The 23,887-nt window shown below is 40.0% G+C and overlaps 1 protein-coding gene across 2 annotated transcripts in view; it reads left to right on the forward strand.

Moving 5' to 3' along the window:
* Window positions 1-23,887, forward strand: part of LOC310964065 (protein phosphatase 3 catalytic subunit alpha) — a 72,758-nt gene that overhangs the window by 26,739 nt on the left and 22,132 nt on the right. For both annotated transcript variants that reach the window (XM_083937053.1, XM_083937054.1), the window contains exons 2-8: window positions 4,592-4,792; window positions 15,658-15,782; window positions 16,331-16,442; window positions 16,874-17,019; window positions 17,820-17,959; window positions 21,582-21,659; window positions 22,870-22,964. In XM_083937053.1, the coding sequence (XP_083793179.1) occupies window positions 4,592-4,792; window positions 15,658-15,782; window positions 16,331-16,442; window positions 16,874-17,019; window positions 17,820-17,959; window positions 21,582-21,659; window positions 22,870-22,964 (897 nt within the window). The remainder of the gene's footprint in view (window positions 1-4,591; window positions 4,793-15,657; window positions 15,783-16,330; window positions 16,443-16,873; window positions 17,020-17,819; window positions 17,960-21,581; window positions 21,660-22,869; window positions 22,965-23,887) is intronic.

The raw sequence follows: 23,887 nt of genomic DNA on the forward strand, positions 1-23,887 counted from the left end.
CTGACCATATTGTGTGTGTGGAGCTGTATTATATCAATAAAAGCACTTCCTCTACTATTTCTAATGCCATAGGCATATGGCACAAAGTACAGGCATTTTTTGTTGTCATTTTTTCTCTGTAGTCTATATTCCAGAGATCTCTCCTGAGCATCACTGAGTGTGACTGTACTCTTGTTTGTTCTGTATTTGATGTAAGGTGAGGCACACACAACTATCAGACAGCTGACAAGGCCAAGAAGGAAGATGATATACAGGAATTGTAGGCATCTGGGCTGCCAGTTCAAAAGCACGGTTGTGTTCTTCGCTAAATGAAGCCAGGGGTTGCTTGGTGAGCTCTGCAACAGTCTGTCTCACTTTCTCCAATTAAGCTGATCTGTCCAGCACCATATGACTGCGCACCCCCCGCTGTCTCATTCCACCGAGAGATCACATTAGCTCTGAACTACACCAACCTGAACATTTCCAGCTGCCTGTTTTCCTACTGCTTTTCACCGGTTTCAGATGTACTGCGCCTGGTGCTGCAGATATCCACGAATCATAGCTGGATCTCAGCTATATGATGGGGATAAATATTGTACTCACAAATGTTTCATAGACAAAGGTGGCTGCTGTGGCTTAGGATCTAAGGCTTAAGGCGTGAGTTCAAGACCTTAAAACTCAGCGCTAATCCACCAAAGAAGGAAATCTTTAAATGGTGCTATAAAATTTGCTGACCAACACAAAATAATATACTTTTATGAGATAAAGTTTATTTAGTTGTAGCACACCCTCCAGACATCCTGAGGTTAAGTCGTCTAGTAGTCTTTAAACCTAAACGCTGATGGATGGCTTTAATTTGTTTCTTGGAAATGACAACGCTAATCAGAGACAAATTACCAGGGAAAGTTAAATCAGAGTGCAGATTTTTTTTCATCCTCTCTGACCCTCTCTCACTCTCTCGTCATTTCTCTCACATGCGAGCTTTGAGGCTGCAGTGCAATTTCCCAGGAACAGAGAAATGGTGAAATTAATGAAGGCAAAAGCGGCCAGCTAATGGATACCATTTTTGAGTCATACTTGGGGGATTGCCTCAGGTCAGTTTGTGCTATAAAGCTTTGTATGAAAGAGTAGGTGCAACAATTACTGTGTGAGAATGATCTGATACTACTGTTTAGAAGGAAAAAGGTTTTGACAAACAATGGCCAATATTTGAGTGGTTAATTATTGCATTGGCTGAGAAAGATGTGTCCTGTTTTTTAAATGCCATATTTGACATGACCATTTTTTTTTTTCCAGGATTTTTGCCCCTTCGACTGAGTTGTTAATCCACATTTTGCCCTTTCCTTAGCTCAGGGGTAACGCCTTTTTCTGTAGAGTGTCGTAGAACCTACCATTACAATGTGTCCTGTAATGTTTTGGCAGAGGTGGGTGTTACTCCTTTTAATAAGAGGGCTGTTAGAAATTCCAAGGGGGAATGTTCACAGTGTTTCCATTGTCATGACCGTAGGAAATGGAGGGATGATGTGTTGAAAGGATGCCAGTGTGCCAACAACCACAGCTTTCTCAAGGGGTTATTTCTATTAAAGAATAATGTTATTCTTCAGTGTTTGAATTTTAGGATGTGTTATGTTCTGTCACCCCAGTGGGAGCAGATCTGTGGTCAGCATCCACAGCTACTCTGATGGTACCAACTACAGCACTGTTTGTGGGAACACTAATCTTCTGCAAAAACGGCTGTAAACTCAACTCCTGTGTCGCATCACCTACAAATGTACATTCAGTATAACCATGGAGGTATTTTAATAGAAGTTTGAGTGATTGTTTCTCACGGAAGCAAAATCAAATGACTGTTTAAACCATTCAATGTGGGATTTTCCCAAACAGCCCATGTTCCTACCAGCTACCTTTCCTAACAGACAGAATATATACTTTTTGAGATGAAAACTTGTTATAGTTTCTTAAAGTTCAGATTCAAGAACAATGTGCTTGTGGTAGACTGCCTTGGGAGTTTACCTGTCATTGGCGTACTGCTTAATTGGCTAACAATGTGGGCTAAGGAAAATACTGTGAGCACCGCACTCTTAACCCTTATCTGACAGTTATGCACATTCACATGGAGTCTATTATGACAGCCATGCCCGTGAGTAGAATGGCCCTCAGAGAGCATAGACCTCTGCCAAGGCCAATGGTGCATTCACATGCTCCTCAGATGGTCACGTTTCCCGAGTTGGGGAGTTGTTCTTCTGACTTTTCTATGTGAGCCTTAAGTCTGTGTTTAGGGAGGAAACTGTTCAGGTGAGCCATAAAATACGATCGGGAATTCATTTTTCTGATCATTCAACACTACTCGAATGCAGTGTTAACGAAAGGGAAAAGGGGAAAAAAAACATTTGTATATCTTTCCCATGAGTCCAAAATTGAATGTATTCTTCCTCCCTTGGTCCATGCTACATACCTGCATGAAAAAGTAATTTTTCAGTAATCTTACTGAAAGAAAGAAAGACAAACAAACAAAGGAACCAACAGACAAACTGAAATGAAAACATAACCACATTGGTGGAAGTAACAACAAGCCATTCTTACTTGTGCTCTTAATCATCCAAGGGAACTTTGTGACATAAAAATATTGTAGATCTATGACCTAGCGTGTCATGTTATTGTTTTCAGGAAAGAAAATGCCTGTTAACAGGCTCATCACAGTTCACACAAATGTTCGCACTCAATGTCCGTAACATCTTGGTGTGGTCGGTGTGGTGTAGTCATTCAAGTCATAAGCCCCAAGGCCCTGGCCTCGGGCTAGAGTTGCACAGCAGGTGCTTAGGGGAGGCCAACCTGGGGCCCTGGGTAATTCTGTCTCTCTATTTCGGAATGCCCCAGATAGCTACTGGAGACATTAGAGATGATATTGTTTTAAAATATTGTTTTAAGCACATCAAGTATTTATTTGGCTTGAGCATTTGTTTAAAGAGCCCATTTTAATCATGTTGGTCTTAAGTATGCAGATGGTGGTTGTAGGAAAGAGAAAAATAGCTTACCAGCACTAAAATGTTGACTTTCAGATATCAAAAATAGGTTTCCACTTCATTTGTTGGTTTGAGGCAAATCCATTTCATCAAATATTATGTTTTGGAGCAATTTTACAGATATGTACAAGTTATCATCAGTTAAAAATCCTGCCTCTTGTCACCCTGGTGATTTAGAATTACTGAAAACATTCAGGGTACGAATCAGTAAATCTATAATTTCAACAAACACCTGTTAGAAAGCTTTAAATACCAGTCGAGTTCACAAATATCATCTGTCACTAAGCACAGTGTGACAGATACAGTGCAGGTCTGATTACCACTGATGTCACCTTTGGGAAACACTCACACACACAGCCAACTACCTCAACAGTAATTGCCACTGGCTTACTGTGTTAGTCACACCTGTACGCTATGTGCAAAGTCTGCAAGTGGATGTTAATTAAGAGTGTGTCTTATTTTTTGGATGAAAAAGTCCACAGGGTGGTCCCTTTTCTACCTTTGCCGCCAGTGGGTAATATGCTCATCAGGGGCTTGTAAATAAAAAAATATATATACAGTATATATTTACAGACTAGTCTTATGGGTAGGTGAAGTATATTTCAATGATGGTTTCATTTAAAAAAAAAAAAAAGAAGGCATGAGTTCCTTTTTACCTGTATGATATCAGCTGCATAAATGGCAGGGAGAAGGGGTCCATTGTAAAGAATTGCATTGTGGGGTTACCGTTATTTTGTTGCAAGACCACACTTTCCATTGAATGTCTGTCTAAAGACTCATTGGGCTATTTGCCTAGAACATGTGCACCTTCTATTTCTTTGTGCTGTGATTAGATTGTTTTAAATGAAAATGCATGCAAACAGGATTCAGGCTTCTGAATGCATCTGTTGTTTCCAAAAGTGCTGGAGCACATTGCATTTCTGAGAAAAGCTACCCTTCATAAGCCACTAATTACATTGACAATAACAGAGTGTTGTGGTTGTCTAATTTGCATGATGCCTTCAAGACTCTCAGTAATAAACATAATTTTGCTATTTAAAATAATTGTGAGGGACAGATAAGTAAATGCATGTCACACTGAAGATGATTCTAAATCAACGGAACGTGTTTAAATATAGAAATGTAACATATGAAACACGGCAAGATAATACTCATATGAAAAGCTTTTTATGTTAATGAAATCCTTTTTATTCTGTACTTAATTTTCAGAGTGAAATCTTTTATACTATGAATATTGCCAGGCAAACTAGAAAATGTGTGGCTCTGTTATAAATATTGAAAAATTGAATGACTCACAGATCATAGCAGCAATCTGGTAAATTGTCACAGAGGGTGGGCTGGAAGCATGGGAGTGAACACAGACTCCCTCTCCTGTAGGCAGTAGATCCCCTGGAAGGTACAAAGTATCTGCTAATCAAACAGCTTAAACGCCTTTTGTTCTTCAGATGATGATGTGGTATTAACTGTGCATCCTCGTAAGCCTTTTATCAATGAAAAGTAAATTAAAGCACTGTAAATATGTTTTGAAGCAGCTGCAATGATGATAATTTTTTCTTTTCTTCTTTTTTTTTTTTTTTTAACCCTTGCAGCTGTCCCGTTCCCCCCCAGTCACCGGCTGACGGCTAAAGAGGTGTTTGACAGCGATGGGAAGCCCAAAGTGGACGTGCTGAAAGCTCACCTAACCAAGGAAGGCCGCGTGGAGGAAACGGTGGCCCTGAGGCTCATAGGAGAGGGCGCCACAATCTTGCGTGCAGAGAAAAACCTGCTGGACATTGAGGCGCCTGTGACAGGTCAGTAGTCACATTTAGCACAATGTGGTTGCCACCAGAGTCGAGCTTAAACAATGAACGGATGAGTTAATTGACTGAAAGATATGTAAATATTTTGATCATCAGTTATTCGTTTAATATATTGTTACATTTATGGAATCCAGCCTGTTTCTTTGTCTTATGTGACAATGAACTGAGTATGTTTGTTTTCATTTACCCTCACCTTGTGCTTGACAGAACATTTTAATTAGTCAATTATGAAAATAGAATATAAAAAGGTATTAGCAGCCCTGCAGAGGTCACACACAGTTGGACGCCTCCACCAACAAATTAGTACTTTTCCCAGAGGGGACATTGGGATGTGAGGTCACTAAAATCTGTGCTCTTCTGCACTTCACAATCCATTATAGTTTGTTGTAACTAAATTGCATATTACAATTGTGATACCGTCCCTTATGATATTCCTGCTTATTTTTGCTAGATTACTATTATTATTAGGGCTGCCCCCAAATAGTCGACCAAGCACTGGTCGAACAAAAAATCATTGGCAGACCAAAATTTGATTGGTCGATTGGTCGCAGGAAAAAAACAAACATTTGGAGCCGTGTCTTGTAAAAATTAAGTGAAAATCTATGTGACTGGCGGCTAGTATTGGGCCTAAAGGGCTGGAGTGCCAAAAAAAGACTAACGACTAACAAGCTCAGTGACACTGCTTCAAGTATTAAAAACAGAGAACACAGAAAATCTGTTTTTGATACTCAGCTGACTTTAAAAACACCTGCTAACCTTGAAAAAAAGCAAACACGACTCATTTCTGTCTTTTCATTAGATATATTAACCAGTGTTGTAAAAGTATTAAAACCCGCATGAAAAGCTGCCTTTCTTTTGTTTGTGGCTACTAATTCTTACAAGATTTATTTATTAATTTAACGTTGAGCACTTATTCAGACTGAAAAGCACCCTGGAGCTGAAGTTGAGCTCATCCTCGCCTGCCTCGGTGAAGGAACACAGTACTGTAGTAGGAGGCTCGCTGATGCACATGCACATATCTAGTGCATCTATTGTTGTCTTTCTTCCTGGTCAAGTGCCCTGTTCCTCCATTAGACTTTCTGATGAGGCTTCTTTGATGTTGTTGTAATCAGAGACACAGACCTACTCAAAGGATCTATGGCAACCCGTCATTTCCAAATACGGGCTCATATTTGGCAGGCATCGTACTTAAATTCATGAATGCACTGCCCTTTTTAAACCAAAGTGTGGCTCTTGTATGTTTACTGGGGCCATTATAATAACAGGATATCTCCTCTGGCTGTTAAAGAGAGTGGAGTTTAACGAAAAGATGCAAAAAGGTTGGACAATCACAGGCCTTATTTGCTGCCTCTGTCTTTGTGTTTCCAGGTACAGCATGGGATTGAAAGTCCCATATTATGCTCATTTTCAGGATCATACTTGTATTTTGTGTTTTATTAGAATGCGTTTACATGTTTATTGTTCAAAAAACACTTTATTTTTCTTATACTGTCCGTCTGAATATATTCACCCTGTCTGAAATGCCATCTATTAGCGCATATCAGCCCCCCCCCCCCCCCAGTCTATTCTGATTGGTCATTGATGATTGGCTGTAACAGCACTGTAGCTGCAAGTTCTACCTACAGCATATACCTTATATAGAATAGTTGTGACATCATAACTGCACAGAAGTCCTGACTGCTCGTTTAAAGACACAGTTTCTGAATACGACTTTTTTCTTGACGTGCTTTATAATCAGAAAAGACATGGGTATCCCACTTTTAAGAGAAATCCTGTCAAATACAGCCAGATTTCTAATTATTTAGCCATGTATACACATAACTGGATTTCATTAAGGATTTTGAGTGATTTGAGTGTTTGACAAAGTACCACTGTAGAACCAATGTAAAAAGGAAAAAAAAGATGTGAAAGGAATAACTTTTAGTCATACAAGTGTACCCAAACAACCAAATTGTATTGATCTTACAGTTTAAAGTTAACATCACTAAAAAAAAGTGAATTCCCACAGTGAGACAGTCGGCCATTTGGAAAACTAAATCACATATGCACAATAAGAAAAAGCCGTGATCCCTCTCAGAACCTGTTCTCTCACTGTGTTGGAGCTCAGAGCAAAAAAAATGATCTCTTAAAGCAACAGTGTTTATTATATACAGTACAATGCTAGTTTATACTAAATACAGGTTTTGAAAATATGGTAGAGTAGGGTAGAGATCTGTGCACTGACAAATGATGTAAACTAGGCAGTTAATCTGACATGCAAAAATGCATTATGATTTCTCTGCCTTAAACATGCTCATAATGCGGACCTTAAGGTGTGGTCAGAATTCTGAGAAGTTCTGTCAATAGCTAACATGTCTTTTTAGTTTTCAGAGGAGTTCAAATGATGCTTCGACCAGTAAACCTCTTTCCTTTTGTTGTGTTACATAGAAACAGTGGGCGGCTCCTGTTCTGTGTGCAAGCCTAGGATCCTAAGGGGCTGTATGTGTGCGTGCACTTGTGTACACGAGCAATAAAGCACTTCTTTCCCTCCCACTCAACACCCTGTCTCAACCCCTCTCCCACTCAGTAGTCCTCTTCAACAAGGATTTCTCTGTTGCGCGTGCTTGTGATCCTGCTGTGTTTCCCTCTCGTGCATGCTCCCAAACTCCCAAACCAAACGTTTCTGTACTCCTCTTCTTTCTGCCAAGTTTAATCCCTCTGTGTCATGTCCTTTCCCCTCTCTCTACCACCCCCCCCCCCCCCCCCCCCCCCCTTTAGCGGACCTGCAATTCCAACATGACACATGGTCAGCAAATTAGTGTGTAAATATTTATCATAGATGTAAAGCACCATGACATGTCGGCTATCTCTCTCTGCTTCTCACATTCACATATAGACACTTCCTGGTTGGGCCAGATGGCAGGTGGGGTTTCCATGGAGGGAGGGTTGTGTGTGACATAGGGAGCTAGCTTAGGCCACTGAGTACAAGCTGCTCCCATGGCCTTCACACACCCATCAATAGAGCTCCTATAGCCACATCACCAGGCAACAGCAAGCTTTTACACTGTTCACACACCTGTTTGCTGTGCGGGTGTTCAGCCCTGTTGGAGCTTGGTCTCTTAACTCACTAAAACACTATTTATCAGGCGTTTTACTCGAGCCAAAAAGGCTGTTTTTCAAGAGAAGTTAACGTAATAGTAATATTTGACAATCGTCTAAGGTTCGGTCTTTTTAGCCTTAGCTTTTTGCATTTCATAATATAAGATATTTATTATGAAATTGTTATTTATTCTTAGTGAGAAATGTTAAGAGCTTTTGGATTTCCTTGTATACACGTTGAAAAGGTCTTACCTTGATTTTGAAGGCAATTTTCTGAGTTTAATTTGAAGTGTGTTTCCTCTGTGCAGCATTTAAAAAAGGCCATTAAACCTCCCAGGACCTCCCATTCAATGAGAATGCACTGATGTGGATTAGAGCTAGACAGATAAATGGACCAGTGTGATATTACCTTATTGCAGATTCAGCATTATCAGCAAAATGACCATAACGCTATATACTAAGGACCTTGTAATAAGTGTTAGTCAATAGTTAGTCTGGCTTACGTGTTGTACTGTACAGCAGTGCTATCCTATCTCCGATATCTGTTTTGCAAGGGCACCGTCTGCTTAGTTCTGCCAAAGATGATTGTGATTGGTTTAAAGAAATACAAACAAGACATAGTGTTTCTCCCCTATCTCAGAATGATAAGGGGGCCCAGACGATACTCCAGGGGTTTGGAGATAGGTCTGGCTATGTGAGACTAGTTCATAGATCATAGTAAGGACCTTAAAAGCCCTTATAAGATGCTTATTAATGCATATTATTATAATTACATAAATATGTGTTAATTAAACTCTATAAGTAGTAATAATAGCATCATAAACATGTTTATTGTTAATTATAAGAAATTTGTAAGCATAAGAAACACATTAGTATGCATTTATTAACTGTTAATAAATATGAATACAATGATTTGCCTAACAAGGCATTGTTCTAGATACGGTAGCTGCAAAAAACATATTTAACGGTTAAAGTGCAAAGTTCACTGCTAATGTATGCAGGATAATGTGTTTATTTTCTTATAAGTGTTTATAAATGTCAATGTCAATATGTTTATGATGCTGTTATTAACACTTATAGTCTCATTAACACATAATAATGTTAATTAGCATGTTTGTTGACTTAAAAGGCCCTTATTACATATTAAGTAATACTTATATCAAGAACCTTAATATAAAGTGTTACCAAAATGGCTATTGGCAGATGTATCATTAACTGACTTGTTTTTTGTTTTACTCTCAAATATCGATGAGTATCAGCCTCTAGGTTGGGCTAAAATGTATAGTGCCATCATGGTTTACACCAGTGGTTCCAAACCTGATGGTCAGGACCCTCTTAAGAGCTTACAAGATGAATTAGCGCCAAGTGACCAAGTGAAATACTGTGTTACCTCTCAATGCCCCTTACCAGGAGATAACCCAAAACTGCTCAGTGTTCATACACATACAGTACACAAACTATGACAAAGAGTCGTCAATAGTCATTGCTTGGCTATAAAAGGTCACAGTTTGTGAAGGGTTGGGAACCAGTGGTTTACACCAATGTAGTAATTTTAAGTTGGTTGAGCTCTCCAATTCTAACATTGACATTGTAACATTTATTGTAGTTGTTGCACCGATGGAGATGGCAGCTTGTTAAACATCACATAGTGTTTGATGTTCATAACAGATTAAGAGCTCCACCTCTGCCTTTGCATAAATGCATGCTGTGCATCTGCATGATGTAAGCTGTCACAGAGTGCCCCATAAAATTGGGGGTATTGTTATTATCCAGTCTCAATCAAAACATGATCTGACACGGTCTGCCTCGCCGTGGATTTCTCTCGCTCAATGAGTCCGGCCTTTGAAATGGCCTGTGTAGGTTCTGAAGCCAGGTTGTGTAATGCCCACCACCCACTCAATAGCTGCTGCCCGCTGATATGCTGCTACTCAGGGAGATCACTTTAGCGCACAAGCAGGAGATAGCCAGAACGAATTGTTTCTCACTCCAGATAATGTACTCCCACCTGCTCTTATTATGTGGGCTCTGGTTCTCACCTCGTTTTTGTGTGTTGTGTGACAAGAGGGAGGGAGGCAAAGCTTGTCTGTAGGTGTACTGGAGCAGAGCGATGGATGGATTGTGTGTTTGCTGTAATAAAGCAGAGCCCTGAGCTGTAGGAGTGAGCCATTGTAGCGTTTGTTTGTTTTTTCATCGACCAGCATCGTCCACGCTCGCACAGATGAGGTTACTACAATTCACAGTGAGCACATCACATCGGGTCTTTTTGGCCAATGATTAAACTCTCACCATCGTAGTGTCACCCCCGCTGTTCTCTTCGCCAGAAAGTGACAGCTTTCCAAAAGGTCAGCTTCCCACGCAGTGTGTTTGACGTGCGCTTCAGGTAAAATCGCAGCCTCTTACTCCCTCCTGCAGAGCTGACTTCTAAAAACATGAAAATATTGTTAATTTCCCTGTGAACATTGTGAGCACTAAATTTTCACAATAATTGCTCTCGTGGCGGCCATCCCTTCAGACAGTATTGTACTCTAGGGCACAGTGAAATGTGTGTGTTTTTAGAACAATTACTTTACAGAGGAAATGGCCGCCTGTTGCATCCATCTGTGTGTCAATGGATACATTGTATCGTTGCCATTGGTGATACACGTAGAGGTCCTTTATCAGGTCAAGAGCAGCTTACATTAGTTTGTTGGGGGCTTTTTTCCCTCAGTGAAAGAACCTGTCATTGTTGAAAGGTTTCGATGATTCGTTTCCATAGCAATAACCAGTCTTAGCACCATGCACCTTCTGGATAAAGCCAGATGATTGCCTACTTGCGTTTGAAAATATAGTCACATTTTATTGCATCTTAACTTGGAGAAGTGCATTAGCCCTTAATAGGAAGAATTAATGGGGGCCAGGATGCATCCAAACACAGGATATTACAAAGAATAGCTGCAAAGATTGCCCTCCTGCTTAAGTTGCTGGTTTTTTTTCATCATTATACCTTTAAGAGGCTTAAAGGGTCGATGCAGTTTTTGATTTCCTTCGCGTATCAGACAAAAATGTTGTGTGGCCCAATTAAAAATTAATTTAAGAATAGCTGCAAAGATTGCCCTTTTAATTATGTTTATTCCAGGAAAAAATACAATAGTTCTCCTGCTTAAGTTGCTGTTTTTTTTCCATCATTATACCTTTAACAGGCTTAAAGGGTCGATGCAGTTTTTGATTTCCTTCGCGTATCAGACAAAAATGTTGTGTGGCCCAATTAAAAATTAATTTAAAAAAGTTATGGGCTTTTTACTTCACCACCCAAATAAAACAGGTATTTGAATCATACTGTAAATAAACACACACAAATTAGTTACGTCCTTAATGAGATAATGTCACCAATGTTTCTCTCAATCCAACCATCATTACTTAACAGATGACCACATGCATGTCAAGTATAATAATGATAATCATGCGCAAATTGAAGGCTTTTCTCTGGAGCATAAAACAGAAGAAAAACAATCATGGGCACTAAAAACAAAGCTTAACCCTTTCTTGTATCACTGAAAACGAGAAATGTCTCTATCTAGTAGGAAAATCATTTTTAAAAAAGGTGATATTCTGACGACAGACTTTAATCTAGCTGATTTTGATTAATTTAGGAGAATTGGTTTTGTAAAGACTCATAGGAGGAATTGTAAAATGGACAGCAGGTGACAAAACTTCTAGTCTTCAGAGTGGTGTGTGGGCTACACCAGCTTACCATTCTGGGCTAGGGGGAAATCACTCTTGGTTGTTTGTATTTCGTCGAACCAATCACAATCGTCTTTGGCGGCGCTAAGCCCTGGATGCAGCAACGGTGCCATTGCCCCTAAGGTATGCATCATTTTTTCTTATATACAGTTAACGAGAGTGCAGCTACACAGTAAGTTATTTGCATTCAAGCATTGGTTGAGATATTTTTGTTCCAAAAAAATTAATTTTCCAGGAATCGTATAACCAATCCAAAACTGTTGTAGTGTTGGCCCTAATTGCAAAAGGGAGTAAGGACATGTTTAGAAATTGGACAAAAATACTGTAACAAGGCCCCTTTTTGAATTTGGTCCCCACTGTGGATTTAAACAGTTAAACATTGTGGGTTTAATAAAAGACAAATGGTAAAGCGGAGGTTTACGATAAAGTCAAGGAGAGCTGGTTCTCAGAGCCGTCTCATGAGGCTCGTAACTTGAGATAATTGCTCTCTAGCGTTGTCCTCCAGCTCCCGCTAATTGGGTATCTCTCTGAAAGACTTTTTCACAGGCTCCTATTGTACATTTTCTTGTTAGATACAGCTCATAAAATGACAAACAGCCGCGATAAAAAAGTGTCCTTTTCAAATTCAATTTCGATCTGTTCAACCTGTTGTTGATTACTCAATTAGCGTAATGCGTAAATAATAGATCAAATGACGCACTGTGGCATCAAACATGAATGAAATGCTTGAGATCGTTGCTGCGGCTGCCATAGTTATTGCATTTGATATTGCTAATTGTTCTCTTTGTGGTGTAGGTGTATCACAGTTTCCAGGTGAAGAAATGTTTGTTGAAATGGGAAGGCTTTAAGTGAGTTATGATGATTGTTGTTTTGATCCTATTGGCTGTATAGATATAACTCGGCATGTGTTGCCCCCAATGCCAGTGAATATGACATCAGAGGTCATTATATTCGACAGCCTCTAAATAAAAGTACTCCTTCAAGGAAATACAATTAAGACTTAAAACCATCATTTAACAAAACATTAAAAACATTGCAATAGTAGTTACAACTAATTCAGGCTTATTCAAACTACTAAAACTGTGTTTACAGCATCAGGAAAGTGGCCGGATCAAACCAAAGTGTAATACAACAAATATAATAATTGGTTTTCAAGCCAGGTTTCAACTCAGGCTCCACTGCATAAACCTTTTTTTTAATTATTATTATTATTATTATTATTTTTTAAGTGTCAGTAAAACTGTTATATAAATATATAACAATATAAAATATATTCTGTGTCTATTGTGTTCACCTCCTGTGAAATAAGGTCGCTTCTCCTCAGGGCAAGACCGCCACAGTTAAGTTGAATGCCAGAAAAATTTCCCAAAATCTGTTCCCACTTCCTGGGAAAAGTGCCTGCGGATGAAAAACCAATAGTTTTTAGTATGCGTTTTCTTGTGTTTGCCTGTGTAAGACTAGGTACTGAAACAAAGACACCTTCTCTAAAACCTCATTAAAGCCAACACATATTTATGGCGATAAAATTGGATCTACCTTTCAGCTGGCAGCTTACAGACCAGCTGTGTGGTTAAATATTGTTCAGGATCAATGGTTGTGCTTTCAGGTAATGTCTCATGTTTCCCAAGCAAAGGCTCATGCCAAATAGGAAAAAGCCCCTTGAAAATGAATACAGATTTTATAGGCTACCACTGCACGCAGGACAACATATGAACGTCAGGTTCCCCCCCCCCCCAAGTTTTACCACTGACATAGATTCATAAAACATGCAGCCATCACGAAGCAGCAGCTTTCATACAGTACTTGTATCAGCGAAGTCAGCGATGCATTGTATGCATTTCTTTGCACACATATTCCAAGTCCAACCTACCTGTAGCAGTCCTGTGCTCCATCAGAGCCACTACCACATAAACGACTTAGCGGAATAAATACAATTATTCTGATTTCAGTAGCATAATTTAGAGTAAGTAATGCCTAAATATATACATACATATATGCAATGATCCAATACCATGTCATTTATCCCAAAAAAACAACTATAAAGTAGTTATTTTCCGTTAATAATGGATTGGATTTATAAAGCACCTTTCTCAGTGCTCAAGGCGCTTTACAGAGTCCAGGTTCCATTCATTCACACAGACATGGTGACCATGGTGGTGGTAAACTACGGTAGTAGACGGAAGCATGTCTGCTAATCAGCGCCTACGGCTCCTCTGACCACCTCCTCTAACATACAGCAGTCATACACATTCACGCGAGGCAAGGTGGGTGAAGTGTCTTGCCCAAGGGCACAACGACCATGACACAAGTAGGGCAAGGGTGGGGATCGAATAGCCCCGTTATAAGGCAATATAATAGAAAATTCAATGGCATTCATTCTCTGCATGTGTTTGTTCATGTTTTACAAAGGGTTTAACCTGAGCCAGGACATACAACAATGATAGCAATCATATCACATCCAGACAGGCTTAGTAGTATACAGCTGTTAAAAATGTTATAAATGTTATAATATAATACATTTACAGTATATACTCAGATCGTTTTTTCGTAACGGCAGATTCGCAAGTTCAGGTTTCAGAATCAGTGTTGGGAAGGTAAAAAATTGTATGTGGTTAAGATTAAGTTGCATTTATGGTGAGTAATCTGGGAATGTACCTGTGGTTCAAACCCACCAGTTGGGAATGAGGAGACTGATCAATAAGAAATAATAAGTTCAGGTGAAGCCAACCCCTTGAACCAACCTTTTAGATTTCATACAAAATTGAGCAAAGGCCCTTAAATCAGACGACCTCACGTGAACCCTGTCAGTCAATGGCTGCTAAGCAGCAAATCTCCTGTGACCTCTGCTCCCCTCGTATCCCCAGAGACTAACAGGGTCACATTGGAATCCAATCCAGGTTGAGTGATTTCCAGTTCCTGATTTCTGACGTGGATGGGTTCATCCTAGAACATTCCCCTAACGCTGTTTAACAGCTGCCTGCAGTGCTATTAGTAGATGTCCAGAATAGATATGACACTAACACAATATTGTTGATTTAACCGGGGTGCTGAATATACTGGGATTCCTGTGAATAGCTAACTGTGCTATCAGGATGGAGTTAATGTGTTCTTAGCAATTATCTGTTTTTTAATTTCTATGACCAAGCCAGATTTGTGATCTCAGTTAACAGTACACATGTTAATGGATACAACAGAAAGCTTTCCAGTTGTTTCAGCCAACCAACCTTTAGTGTATTTGGAAAGGATAGGTTCGTTCAAAGTTATGAGCCAGTTTATAACCTCAAGGTTATAAAGAGACTGAAAGAGGATGTGGTGGAAAAGCAAAGCATGAAAATGCCCACTGAAGCCAGTTCTTGTGATTCCTTTTCATATTGGACAACTTCTTTTTATAATGAAAAATAGTTTTGACACTTTGTAATAGTAGAGCTGTAAGGAGATGGCAATCACACTCTTACAACAAGTTTCATAAATCTTGTTTGTGTTTTCTATAACATGCAATCCGCTGCAATAGATACCCAAGGCTAAATGCCTGGAACAAGCTGTTCTCTTTGACCAAAATGGATTCAGATTTAATGCCTCATGTTTGTGAACGTTGAGTTAGGATAAGCTCCTGTTATTTGTCCTATTGTGTACAAACCATTATCTTTTTGCTGTTTTCAGTTGTATTCTTTTGCATAATTTCCTGCAGTAAGTCTTGGCTGTAGAGCTGACAACGAACAATAAAATATGTCCGTAACAATGCTTATTTTTGGTTACAAATGAGCAGTTTATATAAATACATCTCAAAGGGTTTAAATAAAGAAACTGATTTAAAATGATATAGTAAACTACCAGATAGAGTGTTGTCTCTAAATCCACTGAAGTAGGTTTGTTCCAGGATACTAACGTATGTTTGATGTCCTCTGTGGTCCTAATATTGCAGGTTGTCAGAGCACTTCACGTCTGATGGTAAAATATGAAAATAAGCAGATAGCCTCTCACAGTGTTCTAGAGACTTTCATCTGGTGTTTCTCAAAATAGCATTTAACTTGATGTTCTTTTGTTCTGCCTTCTTCCAGTGTGTGGAGACATCCATGGGCAGTTCTTTGACCTCATGAAGCTGTTTGAAGTCGGAGGATCACCAGCATCCACGCGCTACCTTTTCCTGGGGGACTACGTTGACAGAGGGTATTTCAGTATTGAAGTGAGTATTTGTTTTTGTCCCCATGAGGACCTAATCAAGTATGACACACGGTGTTTATTAATAGCTTTCTTTGAGCGTAGATCAAATCAGGCAGCAGATATTGGAGTGGTAATAGGCTTTTGTGATAACTTCAAATGTAGCCTGGATAGCGAAATGTCACTGTGTATCTCAGGGTAAAAAAAACAACAGAGATTTTTAATATGAAGCAAAACACATGTATTTAATCTGATTCTGCAGGTTTGAATTTACTTACCAGTTCCTGCCATCTCATCGCCTAAAACATAATGCTTTTATTAATAAAATATATTGTAATGGAGTGTGCCGTGCCGGTCCTCTGATGACTCCGCTGAAGGATTGTCATCTCTTCCAGAAAGCATGAACTGTGCCACAAAATGTACTGCATGAATGTTTCATTCTTAGCAGAATTGCTTCTAATATGCCTCTGTGAAATTGACAAAGTCTGACTTGATGGTTCATGTTTCCAGTGTTATTTAAAGATGACTAGCTAACTGTTCTCGTACCCTTTTTCTGCTTTTTCTTTGTTTCAGTGTGTGCTGTACTTGTGGGCCTTAAAGATCCTTTACCCCAAAACACTGTTTTTGCTGCGTGGGAATCATGAATGTAGACATTTAACAGAGTATTTCACATTTAAGCAGGAATGTAAGTAATGTTTTGGTACTTCATTTATTTTAACCCTTGATGTAAATTGTGTCTAAGCAGTCTGGTTTGTGAATCTCTGCACAGAGAATTAAATTATTCTTTCTAAAAGCTGTTTATTATGCATCCAGTTCAGCCATTGACCTCAGACGCTCACTTAAAAGTGCCCTCTAGCCTGGTGCAGGATTCACTCAGACTCTTGCCCTTTTATTTACACATGTGAGAACTATTTCTGTTGGACTCAGACAGAGAAAGGAAAGAAACACAAAAGAGCTGTGAAATTATGCTGTTTTTTTAAAAATGTCTTTGGTAAAGGTTTTTGGCACTTTGGAGAGCCTTTCCGTCCCAGTCTAGCACACTGCCCCAATGTATGAGAGCTGTGTTGTTTGACTTGGCATGCTCTCCTTTCCCTGCCCTGTTTCCCCCCATGACAGGTAGAATTAAGTATTCAGAGAGGGTGTATGACGCATGTATGGACGCCTTCGACTGCCTTCCCCTGGCTGCACTTATGAACCAGCAGTTCCTGTGTGTACATGGAGGACTGTCTCCAGAAATCACAAATCTTGACGACATCAGGAAAGTATGTGTCTGATTCGAGACCATTTTCTCTATCATTTCATAAAGTCTGTGCGTTTTTAACAGCAGGCGGCCGTTAATGGCTTTAAAAGTACAATTGAAACTTACTGTCTGCCTCATGTATTATTACCATTAATTCAAAGTTTGAGGAATTAACTGTATTCGTTTTAGCATGATGTCCTGTGAAAATGATGACGTTAGTTGCAATGCATGAAGCTATTCTCCCAGATGTGTCTCAAATACCGCTCAGGACTTGGACACGAGGGAATGTAAGCACCGGGTCTGGCCCTCACCCTGATTAAAAAATGTTGAAGAGTCGGATCCTGCTTTCAAACTAATTCAATAATTCCAAATGGATTTTGTGGCTGCAATCAGAGGGCATGCATAATAGAATTTGCTCAATTGAAGTGTCCATCATGCTACCCATCCAGTAATCCACAAGCCTTTGTTCGAGAAAGAGCCATCTTTTGCTGAAAGCAAAGTCATTCATGTTCATTGCTCCAAAAGAATGGCTGCCATCGAGTTTTAAAAAAAAGCGCTTTAGGTACTGAAGAAGAACGCTGTATTATGCACATCATTCATACTGGAGATTCATACCTTGCTTCCTTGAATAGAATTTGAAATCACTTAAGCAAACATATGAGCTGGAGTCACAATTAAATTCTGATCATGGTAGAAGCGGCAGCGGCCAATGTGCCTCTCACAGAGGGAGCCAAAATATTCTCTCTGCAGTAGTATGTGTGCTCCATGTTCAATTTTTCCAGTCAAACAGGCTGACAAGAGTCCTGACTTTTTCTTCCACAGCTAGACAGATTCAAAGAGCCCCCAGCATATGGACCCATGTGCGATCTGCTGTGGTCCGACCCCCTGGAGGACTTTGGGAACGAGAAGAGCCAAGAGCATTTCACACACAACACAGTGCGAGGCTGCTCCTACTTCTACAGGTGAGCATTCAGACCTTTCTGTGTTGGTATTCTCTTTTATATAATGGATTCAAGCCAACAACCGGATAGATATGATCTATATGACGGATATTAAGCCAACACTTTGTTTAATATTGGACCGTGGAATTAAAAACATCATCTTAGTAACTGTATTTTAAAAAGATTATGTTCTAATTGAGTGTCCTGCCTACTTTTAGGAAAAATAAATCCTCTACTGATTAGTTTTGGCTGTGCTATCTGTGGAAACCTTATTGCCAAAGAGATTTTTTAGTACAATGCACATTTTCCAAGAAAGGACATAAAGACAGGTATGGAATGTGTGCATCACTGAAGGCCTTTAATAATCATGAACAAATGTTTTAAAACAAAAACGGAACAAAATAACCATCGTCTTGTCAAAGAGTTGATCAATCAAGAAATCCTGCTGCCAATTTTCCATTTCTCATCCCCTCATTTTCTTAGCCCTGCAGTTCCTCAACCGTGAGTTGGAAACCAACAGTTGTTAGAACAAGGCGTGCATTAGTCTCCTCCTTAGACCCTTGCCAGTGTTTATGTAACCCACATTACCTTCAATTGAGCTGAGTAACTGAACAAACAGAGGAAATGCTCGGAGCAGGCAGCTCATACTGTCACAAAATGTAATGAACTGGCACATTACCACAGGGCACAGTCCTGTCTCTAAATGCGTTCGGCGCTCCTTCCTCTCATTATGGCCGAAGCGGCGCTTACTTGGCCCCGGCGCGCCTAGGGTAAGCCTGAGGCTCCTGATTTACATTTTCTATTTGTTTTTCTTCTTTTTTTTTAATATCAAGTGTTTCATAACTACTGACTAAATAGTATTTTAATGCCCATGCTTGGAGATGAACTCCCAGTACTGCTGCTGTTGTGGATTTGCGAGGGCCTGATCATCTTTACATCTTAATGTGAGCCATCAAACTGCAGACCTACAACACTAATGTTATCACTCTACTGAAGAGAGACCCAGCAGAAATGTTATGTAATGTTAGGTATGTGGCCTTTTTACCTCAAACGACTGATTTGACTGTGTTGTACCAGTATTCTGGACAGCCTTCTGCCGTTTGATCAAAATTCCTCTGCAGTCTTGTTTTCATCAGTGTCCCTCACTTCATCTGCCCAGGGCATGGTCGCTAATTGGCATCACACTGGCATCCAGGATTTATGAGACAGTTTAAGCCAGACTGAGGGAGAGCTATTCCTCAGCACCCCTCCCCAAAAACCATCAGCTGCTTTGTTGCTTCTGTCTTGCAGCAACCAATAATTTCCCCCAGCACCGTAGGCACGCTCGTAACTCTTTTACGAACGCAATTCATGCACGAAATTGCACATGTTTCGAATATTGTTCCTTTTATTTAAGCCTCCGCTCAGCAGAATAGATGAATCAGCCTTTTTTTTCTTGTATCTTTTTTGTCATTGGTGTTAATCGAAGCTATTGATATTTAGTAATTTTAACATAGTCAACATGTAAAGTGTCACGCAAGGAATTTCTTGCACAACTCCCTGTGTTATCCAAGGAGCTCATTAACATCTGTGTCCTGTTGTTGGACAGATGGGCGATGCTCTAAACTCAAAAAACAAACTAGGCCAAAATCTATCTTGTCTACTGAACAGCTCCATATGGCACGTATCTACATCTGCTGCAGGAAATCAAGCAAGAAACAAAACATTTATTTCTACCCCCCTCCCCGCCACACACACACACACACACACACACACACACACACACACACACACACACACACACACACACACACACACACACACACACACACACACACACACACACACACACACACACACACACACGCACACACACCAAAACTTATTGCATTTTTAATTCCCTCTCTGCAACGGTTCCCTCTTTTTCATATCCCTCCCAACAGATGTTTGTTGTGTTTGTCAGGAATGCATGTGTTCTCATGCCTACATGAACCAAGATCATTAATGAGCCTTTCCTAGCTCAATTTCAGTCTCCCATGATGGATTTTCACACAACTTAAGTTTAGAATAATTTACCTCTGCGCCGTGCGTGGTATCTGAGCATGCATATGAAAACACAAGCCAGACAAAGGAAAGTTAATTTATTTCTGTAACACTTTATTACAAGCCTGCCCCAAAGGGACTTTACATTAAAAGATGCAATAAAGCTACCATAATGGTGAACTTGACCCGAACTCCACAACAGTTTGCACAGTCATCATGAAACCTCAGCAGTGTACTGTGTTGATTATGGAGACAGAATCAGAAGAGCAGCTGCTTTTGTTTTGGGTTATTTTCTGGAGAAAAGAAACACAAACTCTCTTAATATTTTCTTGGGATGTTGGAAGCCAAAAATGTATAGCTTGGTTTTCATTGCTGCATGTGGGTGTTGTTCATTATTGTGCTCTGATTTTGCAGGGGCGTTGAACTAGGATTACAGAATTTAATAAAATCCTAACCCCAAATATTATATACTTCTTCATTGAACCGCAAAAGTTTAGGTATTTTGGGATTGTTTATGGACTCTGATTCTAACGTTTTTCATATTTGGTTTTGTTGTTTTTTACCACTGATGGACACATGTTTGACATTACACATTGTCATGGAGATGCCCTAAAACTTCATCTTTATGGCTGGAAAGGCTGAAAATTACTTTTACTTTAATCAGCCAAAATTCTAGAGATGAAACAACTTGAATTTAGTCCCTACTGGTGTGAAAGAAATCCTCCCACATTCACTAAGTGTGTTTCAGACATAATACAAAGGTGTCACTCTTTCATTGTGAGCTGTCACTCCCAGCATCCCACGATTCACAAATCCGGGCGTCCACTTGGGTTTTGAATCATGTTTGTCAGGAGCAATGCTCAAAAGCGTTGCGGTAACGTTGTTTAATGGTAACTTGTTTTCATATCAAGAGACTTTACTTAATAAATGCTGTTTGCCAGTGATTCGTCTCCTGCCTTTCTCATTTTGAGCAAAGGGAATTTCCAGTAGAAGCTGGTGCTGGGGAATGAAAGGTTGTAGCATGGAAAACTCTGAAATATTACTGTAGTTTGATAGTTGGCAGTGAGGTTTTTGGTCTCTCTGCTCAACGCTCACAGACTGAATAGATCAGCATGAGTATAAAACACGCTTTAACACTCCCCAGTGATCGCCTTTTTTCTTGAAGAACGTCTGCTATGAATCATGTGTCATACTTGACATTTTTTTGAGTTTCATTCTAAAATAAAATCCACCATTTGAGAGGGATCACACCCACTCTTTTTACAGTATGAGAGCTCAAAAGTTAAGCATATTATGGGTTGTTATTTAGATTATGACCTTTGCTGGCAAAAAGATGTTTTTGACATTAAAGGGCCTGTTTCAAATTTCAGGCAAAGTTAGAATTTGATATGAAAGCCTGCACTTACAGACAACCTTTCAAGGCAATATACCTCTTTATAAGCCACAGTTGGTTTTATAACAAATTTAGCTTGAACCCAGTATTGGATATCCACTGTTTCTCTGAGCCCAATCAATAATACCTATGACGTATTTAGTTATTTCTATTGATCATTCTTCTTGATCTTACTGGGATTGTTCTTGATCTGTGAGTAAACCAAATGTTTGTATCTTTATTCAACAGCTACCCTGCAGTCTGTGACTTTCTACAGCACAATAACTTATTATCTATCATCCGGGCCCATGAAGCGCAGGATGCTGGGTGAGTGTTGTGGCATTTCGTCTTCTCCCATCACACTGTAACAAAGCAGAGTGAGTCAGACAAGGGTATTAAATGAAAAGCTTCGCCGGTACGCTGGGGGTTTACTAGAGCCTTTCTGGAAAGCTGGCTCGGTGCAGTCTGAACTTTCAGACAAGTCGTCTTAATCCAAGAAATGAAAAAAATAAGTTGGCCAGATGTGATGTGACAAGTGTGATTCATGCAGACCTGGTGAAGAACTGTGGTTTAATAAAAGTTGAATTTATTTGTGAAATGTTGTCACTATGTGTTGTTTACTTCCCATTCAGACACAAAAGCCATTTTTTTTACACTCCAGACAATGTTCGTTCGTAATTTGTTTATAAACATCCAAGTCTTTTGCCGTTCCTTTAATTTGTCAGATGATTTCAGCTTCTGTCCTTACAGACAGAAGTTCCAGAATCTCGTCGTCGCTACAGTTAAACATTTTCGTTGGTGTCATAATGTAAAACACCCTTCTTTTTCTCCCTTGAATGTTTGTTTTCCTTTGCTTTTGTACACTCCGCTTGATAAAAACATTATCATCACACGCACAGTTGCCCACTGTAAATTTCTATGGGCAGTGAGCTTACATAGATTTTGTACTAGACATTTGTGATTTCACATACAGGTCCTCCTGGTAAGGTCTTGTTCATCTCAGCTTTGCAGCGCATGTGTGAAAAGGGCCTTTATTCATCAGGATCTAACAGTTCACCCTGGGATTTTAACAAAAGCACTGGAAAGCCTGCTTTGAAAAGTTAGTTTTAGTTTTTTTGGGTGAATGTGTCGAGCTGGTCTCCGTCTAAGTGAGGTTAATGCAGTGGGATGCACAGCACACAGTTGTTTACCATTGCACTCCCACAGCGTTGTCACATGGGACACCTTGCCAAGTCTCAGATGAGCTGCCCCAAGCCACCTTAGTCCCCACGTGTAATAATGTTACCATCTATGTTTTTCTTAGCACCGTTTGAGGACTCATCCTAAGGGAATGTTTAACCTATATCACAGGGAAATACTCTCCTGAGGCTACGACAGGTTGCACCTCTTGCTGATACAGCAGCCATAGTGAAAGCAAGAGGCCATAAAAACATTTGCAGCTAATCATATCCCGAGGGTTGAACAGCAATGATTAATCCATGAGTAAAGTGCTGCAGTGTATTCTAAGGGTAACTTTTCCTTTTGGATGTCTTGCCAGATATCGCATGTACAGAAAGAGTCAGACTACTGGCTTTCCGTCCCTGATCACCATCTTCTCTGCACCTAACTACCTAGATGTCTACAACAACAAAGGTAAGGAGAATGCACATATCTGCAGTACCTTTGATCATGAACACCACAGTGTCATTATCATGATATTCATCAGGCAGACGCATCACATTCCGGGTTGGAGAATCGCTTTTGGGACATTCCTCAAAAAATGTTTTCATGCCATTTCAATATAAATGGCTTCATTCCATTTAAAGGTACTGGCTGGGATGGCTTGCACACAGCTCTCACCAGAGTTTGCCTTTCAGAAGACCGGAGGGGCAGAGTAAGCTCGCCGAGGTGTGCTGTGCTCAAACTTTGCTGGGCTTCAGGTGTCTTGCACTTATACAGCGTACACAGCAATTGGACTGAAACTTTACCATTTTGGTTCTCCCCAAAGAAATTTAAATCAAAAGCAACTGGACTTGGTTGTTTGTCTTGGAAGACGTTTCACCTCTCATCCAAGAGGCTTCATCAGTTAATTTATGCATCTGACCAGGCTGGGGCTGGTCCAAAGGTCTGGTGTGGAGATCCAGGTATTTAACCTCTAGTGAGGGTGTGCACAAGGCCGATGATGTCACTGAAACCCTTTGTGCTCTAAGTGCCAACGACAGTTGTTGGAGTGACAGTCGTTGGTGGAAACTTCGTTAGTGCTCTATTGAGTCTTAACGACAGTCATTGGAGTCACAGGAGGCCATTTGTGAACAGTTGTTCTTTGAGGTTAGATTGTTGAATATCCTGGGAAGGGATGAAAGGGCAGCATTGTAAACTGGAGATAAGTGGTGTCTCAGGGCCGATTCCACACAAGGACGCGTTTTCCTCTAACCGCAAATTTTTTGTATTGGTTAGGCTGATCATCCACATGCAGCCAGTGTTATCGGAGCCTGAAAACTCATGGTCTGAATAAGATTGAATCAGATTGATTTGTGCATCAGAGTCTCCAAAACACCACAAAAGTCTCCAATAAC

The sequence above is a fragment of the Echiichthys vipera genome (genome assembly GCF_963691815.1).
Source record: "Echiichthys vipera genome assembly, chromosome: 22".
Lineage (NCBI taxonomy): Eukaryota > Metazoa > Chordata > Actinopteri > Perciformes > Trachinidae > Echiichthys > Echiichthys vipera.